This window comes from Zootermopsis nevadensis, unplaced genomic scaffold (assembly GCF_977971745.1).
Source record: "Zootermopsis nevadensis isolate Lab colony 2312 unplaced genomic scaffold, Znev_1.0 Znev_ptg000061l, whole genome shotgun sequence".
Taxonomy (NCBI): Eukaryota; Metazoa; Arthropoda; class Insecta; order Blattodea; family Termopsidae; genus Zootermopsis; species Zootermopsis nevadensis.
Window position 1 is genome coordinate 13715055 of NW_028259192.1, and position 14011 is coordinate 13729065.

The 14011-nt window shown below is 37.1% G+C and overlaps 1 protein-coding gene across 2 annotated transcripts in view; it reads left to right on the plus strand.

Annotated features, from left to right (window-relative positions):
• The window catches only part of poe (E3 ubiquitin-protein ligase-like protein poe), an 87208-nt gene that overhangs the window by 45443 nt on the left and 27754 nt on the right, over nucleotides 1-14011 (plus strand). For both annotated transcript variants that reach the window (XM_087340379.1, XM_087340380.1), the window contains exons 49-59: nucleotides 105-215; nucleotides 2027-2194; nucleotides 3869-4030; nucleotides 4801-4962; nucleotides 5438-5612; nucleotides 5987-6137; nucleotides 9929-10160; nucleotides 11142-11291; nucleotides 11944-12243; nucleotides 13078-13382; nucleotides 13478-13622. In XM_087340379.1, the coding sequence (XP_087196505.1) occupies nucleotides 105-215; nucleotides 2027-2194; nucleotides 3869-4030; nucleotides 4801-4962; nucleotides 5438-5612; nucleotides 5987-6137; nucleotides 9929-10160; nucleotides 11142-11291; nucleotides 11944-12243; nucleotides 13078-13382; nucleotides 13478-13622 (2061 nt within the window). The remainder of the gene's footprint in view (nucleotides 1-104; nucleotides 216-2026; nucleotides 2195-3868; nucleotides 4031-4800; nucleotides 4963-5437; nucleotides 5613-5986; nucleotides 6138-9928; nucleotides 10161-11141; nucleotides 11292-11943; nucleotides 12244-13077; nucleotides 13383-13477; nucleotides 13623-14011) is intronic.

A 14011-nucleotide genomic window follows, 5' to 3' on the forward strand; every position in this document is an offset into this window, starting at 1 on the left:
ATTTGCATATTCTTTGTTAATTTTAACAGCCTATCATGTTGCTAGAAAAATATGCATGCACATCAGTTGTGCTTCTTATGTCTTGGTGATTTTATCTATTTTAGGACCATGAAGGTGGAGCAGACTTGCAGGTTTTACAACAGGGTTTGCAGCAAGGACTACAAGGATTGTCCAATCTTCAAGGACTTCAGAACCTCAGTGGTCAAGCATTGCAGGTACTGATTTTATTAGTATAATACACCTCATACCTACCTCATTTTTTTAAACTCGGCCTCTGCAGGCAAATGCTGGGATAATACCTTGCAGGCCACAACTGTTAATGTGCTTTCTAATTCATTATTAATTTATCGTTATGTTATTCAGTTCTGTGTAGTCTGAGCTGTTTTCAGCTTCATTAAATAAGCCACTAATAAATAGACCTTGTTTCACATGTTATGGAGAAATGAAAATGTGTTTATGACTTTGTATTGAAGTATTTCATTGTCCATTGTACAGGTAGCCCTCAATTTGCGCCGATTCAAAATAACGGCAATTTTGAAACCAGCAAGTCAGAAATATATTTTACTATTATTTGTATATGAGCCAGGATAGCTCAGTCAGTATAGTGACTAGCTACGGGCTGGATGACCGGGGTTCGATCCCCAACGGGGCATAGTATTTTTCCTCCAGACCGGCTCTGGGGCCCACCCAGCCTCCTCTACAATGTGTACCGGGGTCCTTTCCCGGGGGTAAAGCCGGCCGGGGCATGATGCTGACCACTCACCCCCATCTAATGCCGAGGTCAAGAAAGAGATGAGCTATACCTCTGCTCACCCCAAGCGCCTGTATGGCACGTAGCGGGACAAACTTTACTTTACTATTATTTATAACGTTTTACAGTGTATCTCGTAATGATTCTTACACTAAATCATAATTCTTACATCGCTCATTTTGAATAAAAATTATAAATACAGTCATCTCTGCAATTACATGTTTCGTTAACGCGAATTTTCTCCAATGAGATCGATGAATCGGTAAAAGCTGTTTGTGAAATGCAAACTTTTGCGTATGCGAGTTTGCTCTTCTGCAATTTCATTCCTGGCACTCTAAACTTCCAAAGGACTAATTTAATCTCTGAAGAGGTACCAGGGTTATTTTTACTACACGATTTTCTATTATTTCAGAGCTTTAAATGTAATGCCATTAAATGTTTGAGTGCTGGGAATGCATGTCATTGACTTCCCATTGATTTACATTATAAAAGAGTTTCAATTTACGCCGATTCCGTTTACGCCAGTTCGTCCAGGAACGCATCCCCGACGTAAATCGAGGGCTACCTGTATTTATTTTCTGTATGCATAGCAAGTACAAGCATACCTATGTTACATTATTATTTCTAAGTAAGTAGTGCCATGTTTTGATACTACTATGCCATCTTTAGTCTGTGTTTATGTTAATTATAAATTCTAATATATTATTTTATTACTTGTTTATGTTACTTGTAATGTGGTTCTCCTAAAATTGATCCATTTAAGGATTACATCAATTGTATTAAAACAAACATTTCTCTTAAGTCAAGGTTAAAATATGAAAACATATTGTGATGTCTTATTCTATTTTGTAGTTTTGGACAGTCTGAAGGTGATATAATAGTGTCAAAACACATATATAATAATTTAATATTTATAAAATTGTCTTGTATATGGAAAATAATTACAATATTATAAATGAACAGGTATTATGTTGCTTCAAAAAGTAAATGTGATATTGATGTAAACATTATAATTACCTGCTGAAATATTAATTCAATGATTTTGTATAAACTTTTAATCAAATAAATTTGTAGTACAGGTGAGTTTGTGTCCCACATACTAAATTGGTATCTACCTAAACTGAAATGGCACAGCCTTTTAGAAAGTGGACATGTTTCCATTCTCAGGTACTAGGTGCTTACCACTTTTACATGAAGTCCAGAAATCCATTATTAATAATTGCAGACTTTATTTTTGATCCTGTTGTTGACCAAGAGATTACTTTATTTCTGCAGGGTTTGCAGGTGTTGGCATCCCAAGGTCTTGCTCAAGTACAGAACCAAGCTCAGGCACAGGAAGCAGGTCACTACTCTGATACAACTGCTTCAGCAGGTGGCTCTGATGATGAAGGTTCCACAGCAGCAACAGATGGCAGCACACTGCGCACTTCTCCAGCAGAACAGGTGATGAATTACCAAAAATAATGGCATATTATGGTGAAATGATTCTGTTAAGATGTTGTTGAGTGTGGTCTTGCATTGAACCAAATCCTGTAAATTGGCAAAATGATAAAAACTACAGTATATATCAAAGATTAAAAGAGCACATCAGTTTTAAATGTTGAAAAGTTATATTCTTGAGGCTGGTTTAGTTTTGAATATTATAATATTTTAATGTTTGTGTAGAATTGTTATATTTTAGTTAAAAACTTCAAAAGTTTCTTATTTTTCTATGTTGTCATCCATGATTGTGTCATAAAACTTGTTATACAGTTTTGATCAATAGGCACAATGCCACAGACTCTTTGAAATATTAAAGCGAATTATGTAAAGAATATACTTTTCTTTATGTAATTGTTCAGTTTAAATGTTCAGTATGACATTAATGCCATGCACCATAGCATATTTCAGTTCTCAGCAATCACAAATGATTACTGCTCTTTCTAAATGCGGAATCTGGCTTATGTTATGTAGTTACTGTCTCACTTCAGAGTTCATTTACTTTGGTTCAACATACACCAAAACATTGGCTGTGCAGAATTACATCTGATGGATGTTGTGGTATTAGAAAATTTGATGACTCTAAAAATGTAAACTGTAAATTTCATGATGGCAATATTGGAGTAACAGTAACAAAAATCTAGCAGTTACTGCCTTGGAAATTATTCAGCACTGTATGTATAAATAAGCAAGTTCTGAGTATGCCACAATAACTAGATGTCATATTATTCCAGAATTTGTTGAATCACACTTTTATTTCTCTTTTCTCTTCTTTCTTTTTTCTTTCTGTATTTGCTTCTTAATGATTTAGAGAGCTGAGGTAGCTCAGTCATTATAGTGTTTGGCTACAGACTGGTTGACCAGGGTCTGATCACCAATGGGGGCAGAGGATTTTTTCTCTGTCCTCTGTGGCACATCCACTCTCTATCCAGTGGGTACTGGGGTCCTTTTCCGGGTGTAAAGCTTGACCAGGGCGTGATGCTGACCATTCACCCCCATCTAGTGCCAAGGTTAAGAATGAGAGAGAGCTATACCTCCTCTCCCCCCCAAGCACCTACATGGCATATAGTGGGACAGCTTTTTCTTTGTGTTTACTAAATAACAAACAAAAGGTGATTTCAGTTTTTTATAAAAAATAATAAAAAATCAAGTACATAATAACTACTGGCAAATGAAGAAACCATTTACTATGAAGCATTCTTTTCTAATTCTGTTATTTACAAAGTTCCTATATTTGTATTTTTATGATTTTTTTAATAACATATCCATGTGCTGTTTGTAATATTGAGAAGCAGAGAATTTTTTTCTGCAGTTGAAAACTGTTTACTTTATTTTAATTTCTTCTATTTTACACCTATTTTAGCAAATATTTTGCAAAATGTAAAATAGAGTATTTCCGTATAAAATTTTATGTTTTGCATTCTGAAGCATAAGAACTCTGTAATATGTGACAGCAGTTACAGTAAACATCAAGGTCTTTAATATGCTTAAAAGTGAACTTGTGGATAAAATTTGGATAGCACAGTTGTATTGAATTGCAATAATTAAATTATAAATTGCTTTAATGAAATCATTTGGGATGGAATTGACTATAAAGCTCAAAGTTTGATGTCCTCTTTAACGTCATTGTATGTGCAGGGAGGCAGTGCAGGTTCAGAAAGTGGTGGTAGTGGTGTAGACAGCATTACGGGGGAACACAATGTATCAGGCCGTAGTTCAGCGTATGGTGATAACATGCAAGAACCTCTAGTTGGTGCACGAAGTGAAACCAGTTCCCTGGGAGCACCTGCTGGCTTCCAGGTAAGTTTCAGTGATAAATGAAACGAGATGTCTCTGAATTTAATGACTGAAAACAGATGTTGGTTTTTTTTTACCATGATCATGTGAAAATTGTCATTTAGCTTTTAGTTTGACAGTGTTAAGTAATAAATTTTTGGACTGGGTATGTGAAATTAGATTACAAATATGGCAACTGTGAAACTTTGATGTTATATCTGGCAAATTTAACATACCAGAATCTATACTTGAATAATACATATTGTTTTTATTGTTGTTGTTGCTGCTGTTGTTGCTGCCTTCTGCTATTACATCAACAACAGTCTGTAACATTTAAAATTACAAGCAAAAGAAGATCCTGATTAGAGTAGGATTTGATTCTAAGACTGTCAGCTAAATTTAATTGTATTTAAAACTGAACTTATATTACCTAATTATGGCATTAATAACACTGGATTTGTAGGACTGAAAGTTTGTGCAGAAGGGAAATGAGCTTTATGAGTTCTTCCATGAACTCCTTGTTATACATTCCATTCATTGTTCCACAAACCCAGCATTGTTAACATCTTTAAAGGAAGATTCTTCGAGACAAATAATGAATATTTGTTAGTGCTCGAAACGTTTTATAAATCTGAGAATATTGTGATGCTTGTATTGTTCATTGTGATATGAAATTTCTTCATGCCATGTATTTTGTAAACACTGATTTACTGAATTTTTGTTCTTTTGTGTTTAATTAAGTCCAGCCATCTTATTAGTCTTGCTTTGACTTTTTTCTCTGACTGAATTTGTAGACTCAGGATCCAGATGGCCTGGAACCAGAACCTGAACAGGAACCTGATACAGAGAACAGCTCAAAGCTTCACAGTTTACGACTTATGATGCTAGAGCGGCTTAAGCAGTATGTGCCACAACTTAAGGAAGTTGGTGGTGTTAGAGCCATTCCTTTCATGCAGGTAATGAAATGAATTCTGTGTTTGAGAGGGATTAGTGAAATGGGGGTACCTATGAGGCAGATTCTATAACCCATATGGTACTAGGAAGAGGATAGTGTTGGTGATCAGGAGGATGATGTTAAGTAAGGATTATGGTGGTTGCAGCACTTGCGGTGATGGCATACTCTTAATTATTTTTTTAATTTAAAGATTTCTCTGAACATGATGTATTTGTGACATTTGATTTTGAAATGTGTAAATTGAGATTATATCTCTTGCTTCAGGAGGGTTCATGTATTATCACTTGATGATGTCATTCACAGAGTGACTGATGGTATTGTGGTGATATATTTTAGTTTGCAAATTGTGTAAGGTAGTGTATAGAAGTTATTCTTTTAATTTTTGTGCGTTTGTTTTTCTTTTCTTTCTGTTGATGAGTTATATGTATTGAGGATAAGAGTTGCAAGTTTATGAATGGAATTTTTAATGGTTCTAGGTTGTTCTTATGCTCACTTCTGACCTCGATGGTGAGGAGGAAAAAGATAGAGCATGTCTTGAGAGTTTGCTTACAGCAATTATAAATGACTTATGCATGAAGCAACCGGATATAAATAATATCTGTGACCGCAACAAGCAGCGAGAGGTGCACCTTGTTATCATGAGGCTGCTCAGTGAGTACTTATTACACATATTGGAGCATGCGGATTGGGTAATATAACATGCACTTTGAGTGATCTTTGTAGTGGAGACACATTAGTTTTTATTTGAAGTAAAGAAGTAAAGGCTTAAAATGAATATATTATACAAACTTAATTTGTTTTTATTAGTTAAATTATTACTGCCAATGAAGCTCAAATTCTTATTTAAGATGAAATAAAATGCTAGTGAAGCTCTTTTATGTGTGCTTTTTTGTCTGAACCCAGTCAGTGTATGTAGAATTAGAGATGAAATTAACACTACAGGTATAATAAATTCTACTTTCAAATTTTGCAGCATTGCCGTTAGTATATTAATTTCCATTATGTGTGCACTATGTGTTTTGTAGGTGTATTGATGTCCCGCTCAAAGTCAAACACCAAAACAACTGGAGACAATTCCAGTTTTGTGTCTCAAACCACAGCAATCATGTTGTTGCAGGCTGGTGTTATTGATTACTGTCTAACACTCTTAAAGGCTCTGCTGCAATACTGGAAAAGGTAAGGAGAAGTAAATGGATATTTCAGTATTCCAACATTCAGACTTTGAAAAACTTAACTGCTTGTTCACTTAGAAATTATGAAGTTAATTAGGAATATTGCTTGCAGTGTAATAAGAGAATTATCAGAGTACTGCATTTGCTGGTACTGTAGTTATGATCCAGTTTTTTATTTTATGGTGAATGTAATTTTTAATCAATTTACAATGAAAATAGTGATAACTTAATTTATATAAAACAGGAAAGCTTCTATTTTTATGAACTTCCTTAGATTATAATATTCTTGAATTTCTGCTGTATGCATGGTACAATATTATACATACTCTTAGAATGTTATGAGCCGGCGTAGCTCAGTCAGTATAGTGACTGGCTATGGACTGGGCGACCGGGGTTCGATTCCCGATGGGGGCAGAGGATTTTTCCTCTAGCCTCTACGTCCAGACTGGCTCTGGGGCCCACCCAACCTCCTATCCAATGGGTACCGGGGTCCTTTCCCGGGGGTAAAGCACGGCGGGGGCATGATGCTGACCACTCGCCCCATCTAGTGCCGAGGTCAAGAAAGAGTAGGAGCTATACCTCCTTTCCCCCCAAGTGCCTACATGGCATATAGTGGGACAGCTTTTACTTTACTCTTAGAATGTTACAGTTTAGCTTATTTACTAAACTTCTGCAGCAGTGGCTGTATGTTTTGGTGACGGTACCATCTTCAGTCCACATTGTTTATGGCCATACAGATTGCTTTCATACTTGCCTTCATTATTGTATACATTCCCATATTACAGTGAAACCTCTATCTATCGTTCCCGGAACTATCGTTTTCCCGGATGCATCGTCCGTTTTGTTCGGTCCCGAATACATCCCATATAAAATAATGTTACATTTTCCCGCTTCTATCGTTCCTCGAACTATCGTTTTATCGCATCGATCGTTCAAAAATCTTAGTCCCGGCCAACAATTTTCCCGCAATGATCGTTTCTGAGAAATTAAAATGCTGGGTTTTGAGATAAATTAATACCGAAAGACGCACAATGTTTTTGGAATACACAGTAGCGGTAACCTGTTATGTCGCCCAACCAGCACAGATCCTTTTGGAATGAGGGGTCAGCGGTGCAGGGGTGATAGTTGGAGTGAATGGCGGTGCTCATTGTCAGAAATTTTACGATTTTAATTAGGGTGCACTCATATTTCGTTCCAGGGATGCCAAATGGCATGTGCACTGTGAATTTCTTCACAAATGCTTTTATTAGAAGTACAAAGGAAAGGCTGGTGGCACTTTTCATTCTTCTGGTTCATCTCGTTTCCAGTGGTTCAGTGTCTTCTACGGCTACGTTTCGTCGTGTTCGGCAGTAACAGTACTTCCATTCTTCCTGTTATTGTTCCAGTCTATACTTTTGTTGTGGTTCCCGTAAATATTTTGTTATTCCTCTTACTCCTGTTAATTATTTTGTTATTATTCCTGTACCATGTCTCGCCCACTAAAGCAAGTCAGAACTCTTCAAGAAAGATTAAAAATCATAGAAGAAGTGGAGAAGAATCCATTTGAAAAAAGAATCGACATTGCTAAACGCCTTGGATTAGCACCATCTACTTTAAATTCAATAGTTGCAAAGAAGAAAGAAATCCGAAAACAAACTGACAAGTGCGGTAATTCATGCAAAAAAAGGAAATCCGGAAGAAAATCAACTTTCAGTGAGCTAGAAAGTGTCCTCTTCACTTGGTACCAGCAATCGCGGGCCTCAGGAATTCCTGTTGATGGCAACATCTTGCGGGAAAAAGCCAAGACGATAGCCGCAAGACTGAATATTGAAAATTTTGCAGCGTCGAATGGCTGGATTAGTAGGTTTAAAGAACGACATGGTATGGTCTACAAGAAGTTAGCCGGCGAAAGTGCTGCTGTGGATGTAGAAGTAACGGAGCTGTGGCTCGAGAGACTGCCAACACTGCTGGAGGGATATGAGCCGCGGGACATTTATAATGCGGATGAGACCGGACTTTTCTACAACGCCCTCCCGGATAGGACTCTGGCATTGAAAGGTGAATCTTGCCACGGGGGAATACGTTCAAAACACGGAATTACTGTTCTTCTGTGTGTTAACAGTGACGGTAGTGACAAACGGGTTCCGATTGTAGTTGGAAAATCACGAAAACCGCGTTGTTTCAAAAACATGAAAAAACTTCCGGTGAAATATCACGCCAACAAAAAGGCTTGGATGACAACAGACATCTTTACGGCGTTTTTAAGTTCTCTGGATGCCTCTATGGGCGCACAAGGCAGAAAGATTTTGCTGTTTGTTGATAATTGTGCCGCTCATCCGAAGGACACGACATTTCTACGAAATGTGAAAGTCGTGCAGTATCCAGCAAATTGCACGAGCGTCTTGCAACCGCTTGATTTGGGCATCATAAAATCTTTCAAACAGTTGTATAGAAGCGCCTTATGCAAACAGCTGTATGTGCAATGGATGCTGGGAAGGATGTCAACATGAAAATTGACGTGCTACAAGCAATTCATTTCACAGTGGCAGCTTGGCGGCATGTCTCCCAACCAACTGTTCTGAATTGTTTTCACAAAGGTGGCTACGGGTGTGAACTTCGCTCAGAAGCAGACTCTAACGTCAGTGTGGATGAGCATGATGGCTTTCACGAAGACTGGAATAGATTTGGCGCCGTGAAAAACGTGGTTAAATTTGGTGACTACGCGGCAGTAGACAGCGAGCTTGCTACATGCGGAGTCGACACGATTGATGATTTGTTAGACGATCGCGAAGGGGGTGGGAGCGGTGAGGAAGACGACGAATGCGAGCCCGAAGCTGTGCCGAGTTTTGCCGTAGCACACGCTGCATTGGCAAAAGTGAAGTCGTTCTTTTATGCCCATATTAGCGAACGTGACGAGGAAAACATTTTGAACGTGGAAAGTACTCTGTTTGGTCTAAAACGTAAAGTTTCGACAAACCAGTTGTCCATTAAAGACTTTTTTTGGTAAAAAGAAGTAACTTTGAAAGAGAAACATTGTTTTTTTTTAAAAATTTAATGCTTTCCCGCATCTATCGTTTTCCCGCATCTATCGTTTTTATTTCCCACCCCCGCCGAAAACGATGCATCGAGGTTTCACTGTATATCAGTAGAATACATGATTCAGAAGGTAACATGCTTTGAGTGTCCATTATTTTTTGCTGTATAACCATGAAATGGATATAGTAAAGTAGGTATGAATTACACATTTGTGTGTGTGTGTGTGTGTGCTCATGTGCGTGCTTATATATATAGTAGTATAATCTTATTTTTGCTTTCTTACAGCATTGTCAGTTGTATGAATCATGCTAAAGAAAATAATAATCCTATACTTCAGGACTCATGGTACAGACAATTTTGAATCCTTTGGCTTGAGTCCTAAAACTGATAGAGCGTGAATATGATGATGGTGAAATAGACTGAGAATTAGAATGTTTTATTATTTCTTAACCATTTTACCTTGTATTGTTAATGGTTTTGTATAAGGTTTTACATCATTTAAATAATTCACCCTTGCAACATGTTGCCTCTGAAATCATGCATATAATTTACTGTTAGTATACATTGATGTGATAATGTACATAATAAATATGAGAGTGTATGTTAAAACACTCTGCATCATGCCTCATATGTTGCCTGAAGATAGTGTAATCAGTGAAACATCTAGCTACTGTTAGTAGTTCAATAATAAATATGCTGTGTTGACAGTAACCAAGGGTATAATACTGTACTGTACATTAAGTCAGATTTCAAATGTAATGCCAAGAAATTTTCTTACAGTTCCACCGTGGAAGAGGCTGGTACTGTGATTGGTGGTGCACTTTTGAAGTCACACATGACAACTACACCACCTGATATGTCACCATTCTTCTTGCGCCAGTATGTCAAAGGTCATGCCAGTGATGTTTTTGAAGCATATCCACAACTGCTCACAGAAATGGCACTCAGACTCCCATACCAAGTGCAGAAGCAAGCTGATAATGCCACTGCAATTCCACTTACATTCCAACAGGTAATTTGTTTTTGTTGGATTGTGGTCTTCTGAGTAGTGACCTTCTGAGTTATGACATCACTTGATTTTGCTGTTGGTTACCAGTATTCAGGGGAATGTATTACCTCTGTCTTCATAGTAGATTATATTTTTAAGCTTATAAATTTTACTTTTACATTTTAACTGCTGTAAGGATTTAACATGTTTATACTGGGAACCATGATATTACAATATACATGACCATGTTTTACTGCCTAAAACCATAATATTGAAGTTTTGATGAAGTTCACTCAGTTTCTTCTGTGTCAATACAACCATGATGATCATTAGCAGCATCATATTCTAGTTACCATGTAGACACTTACATTTCTTCCCTCCATCCAACAGAAAGGTCTTGACCTACCAGAGAATTTATTCTGAAGTGGTTTACATAAGAAGCTGTTCTAGTCTTTGTAAAATGGTTATGTAGGAAATGAAACATGTTGAAAGGCAATGAAATAAATGAAATTGTGGGTGATAATAGCAATTTTGATATGGGTGTTAAAGATACAGACAGTGACCTGTGTATCTAGTATTGAGGATATGAGTAATTTTCAGGAAAATTACCCATCTACAGGCATCTGATGTGCAAGTAATACATCTGGCAATAGTAATTGTTACCGGCAGCAAAGTGGCAACCTGATCATGAAAGGAGTAACAATAGTAATGTATCTTCTGAATTGATTCTTTTGTAAGGTAATTTTTGAAAGATGGATAAGCTACAATAATTGTGCCCCATATGTTTGGGGCTCAGTGTGTTAAGTCACAACATACCCTTGTTGTCTAACACAAGTGAGTATTGACTTATGTAGTATATCCTGTGGTATTAGCAGGTTGCTTGAAGTGTCATGGAAGGTACAAACCATTTTGTAAGTCCTTTATGCTACTGTGATTAATGATTTCATTTGTTAATCATTTGTGTTATTTGTGAGCAGGGCAAACTTTAGATTCATGTTGTTTCAGGTCTGGTATTACTACTTGTGTGAGTACATGATGACACATCAGACTCCATTTGTTCGTCGACAAGTTCGTAAACTGCTTCTCTTTATATGTGGCAACAAAGACAAGTACAGACAACTGCGAGATCTACATGCTCTTGAATCTCATATGAAGGTAAGAGTAATTAATTTCTAATATACAGTCTTGTTTGCTGTTACTTAAAGTAAATTGAAATTATAGGATAAGTGAAGATCACTCTCTCAAAAGGTACATGTGTCCAAAAATCTGCAGAGTTTAATAAAATACTTCATGACTTCTATGAGTTGGAGTAGTGGCTGGTTACGTGTTGGATGTCTGTGGTTAGATTCTTGGTAGACACAGGAGTTTTCCTTGATACCACCTACTTCAGACTGGCCCTGGAGCCAACCTGGAAGCTTTCCTTGAGTGTAAAGCAGCCAGAGCATAATGCTGCCCACTTAGTTCCATCTGGTGCCAAGGTTAAGATTGTGTGGAGTTTTACCTATACAGCCTCATGGTGTAGTGCTTTGGCAGAGGCCAATTTTACCATTAGCTTTTACTTCACATGACTTTTAGTTTTACATTCTCCATACTGTTTTATTATATTTCCTAAAACTAACCATCAATTACCTGTTCTTTGTTTATTTACATGACATGGCATTTAATCCATGTTTAATCTTGTCTAATATTGTGTGTTATAGAGAGGTAGCTAACATTCCATTGGCATATAAATGTATCAGTAGAAATTTAAAGGTATGAGAGACAGTAATACAATTCTTTGTTGATGTTCTGGAGTTTGTCTTTTCAGTGTGTTCGGACATGTTGTCAGGCTGGTGGATATGACCCAGAGGTGCAGCAGCCACATTATATTACATTGCCATATGACTCGTTGGTAGAACTAATAGAACATCTGAAGGCCTGTGTTGAGGTAGCTACGAGTCGAACTGGGAACTGGCAACGTTTTTGTGTGCATGAGGAATCTGTGTTACCATTTCTTCTTCAAGTGTCCTGCTTGCTAGATGAAGGTGTTTCTCCAACCATTCTGCAGCTCCTTCAGTGTGCGATATGTGGCACTAAGGCCAATAGTAGTAGTACCAGTAATTCACAGGTCAGTTGTCATGGACTTACATTTGGTTATACTTAGAAGTCTGAATATGAATGTTGTAAATCCTTATCTTCATTCTGGCTGAACAGAGATTGTCTAAATTTGATCTTGCTAAATATTATTAACAGAATTTTATTCCTTAATTGGACAATTTTTACTGCCATGTCACATGAAATGTCATAATATTATGAATTTCTTGAGGGAGTAATTGCCTAATGCGTTTTGTGTTTCAAATTTGTTTTAAGCTTTACTGCCATAACCTTAAATTTCATATGGCAAGGCCATTAATATATACAACTGCCTGTTAATTTTAAAGACATTCAGCATTAAAGTAATATATTCATTTATGGTGTATTTGCTAAGCCATTGTCACCTGTATAATATGAAGTAAACAGGAATATATTGGTTAACTTAAAATGCCTCTGAGAAATGTCTTTACTTTATCTTTGCATTATATAACGTTACATTAAATAGGTTTTCATCTCCCCATTAAGATTCTTAAAGCAACTTCTATTAAATACTCGGAACCATTATTCCTTGGACATAAAATAGCTTCATTAATGAAATCAGTATAATCATTTACACACACTCTCTGCACATACTTTGTTAATTGCAAGGCAGTTCATATATATAGTTAAGAAATATCAAAGATGTCATAGCTTATAAATGCATGAAATAAATTACCATTTATTGCAACAGTCCAGAAAATCATAGGTTGTATTTGTATTATTAGAGTAGGGAGTGACTTGCTGGAATTAGAGAAGTTAGTATGTATTAATGTTTTTTTATTTCTGTGGGTTGTTTTTAGGGCTGATTTTCCTGTGTTTTACTCTGCAGATGGGGTCAGTTCCACCTCCATCATCTGCTGCTTCTGCAGTAACAAATACTGGCACACCTGCACCAACACCTGTGTCTGCTGCCGCCGCTCCATTTCCAGCAACAGCTCGCAAGGATCGGGAGAAATCTGATGACTCAGATACAGAAGCACGCTTTGAGGAAGCACAGTGCATAACATTGGTGTCTCAAATAAACAAGCAGGTGTCACATGATCTCCTGGCTCGATTTGTTAAAACTTTCCTTCTAGAGACAAATGCCACCACCGTTCGCTGGCATGCCCATGCACTTGTACTTGCCATATACAAGTAAGGTTTCATCAATTAATTTAGACCAAATGAAATTCATTTATCCACCACATGGAGATGTATTTTTGAGCACGAATTAATCTTTTTTTATCCAGGAACTCACCTACTGCAGATCAGGAGGCCATATTGGACCTGCTTTGGAAGCTGTGGCCTCAGCTTCCAGCATATGGACGTAAAGCTGCCCAGTTTGTTGATCTGCTTGGTTATTTCTCACTCAAAACGACACAGACTGGGAGGAAGGTAGGCTGACAGTACAGAGCAGTTTATCTGACAGTTATTGCTCTTTGTTTCAGCAGTCAACTTAGCTGGTTGGCAGTTAGCATGAAAAGACTATTCCATAAGACTGCCACAGTGGTAAGAGGTTGACCATTTATTACTGTGTGTCATTGCACATTTGTTATGACCACATGTGAGCATTCCTTGCTTGTTTATGTAAATCTGTGGTGAGATGCAGTTACTTTATTTTGATCACGATAACGCAGTAGAATACACCACAAATAATAACTGAAGTGGTTTTACTGAAATATTGAAGGGAAGAGATAAATAGAAGAAACAGGCATAGATATGAGGTTAACATTAAAATGCATCTAAAGAAATGGGGTTTGAGAGTGGACTGGATTATCTTTCTC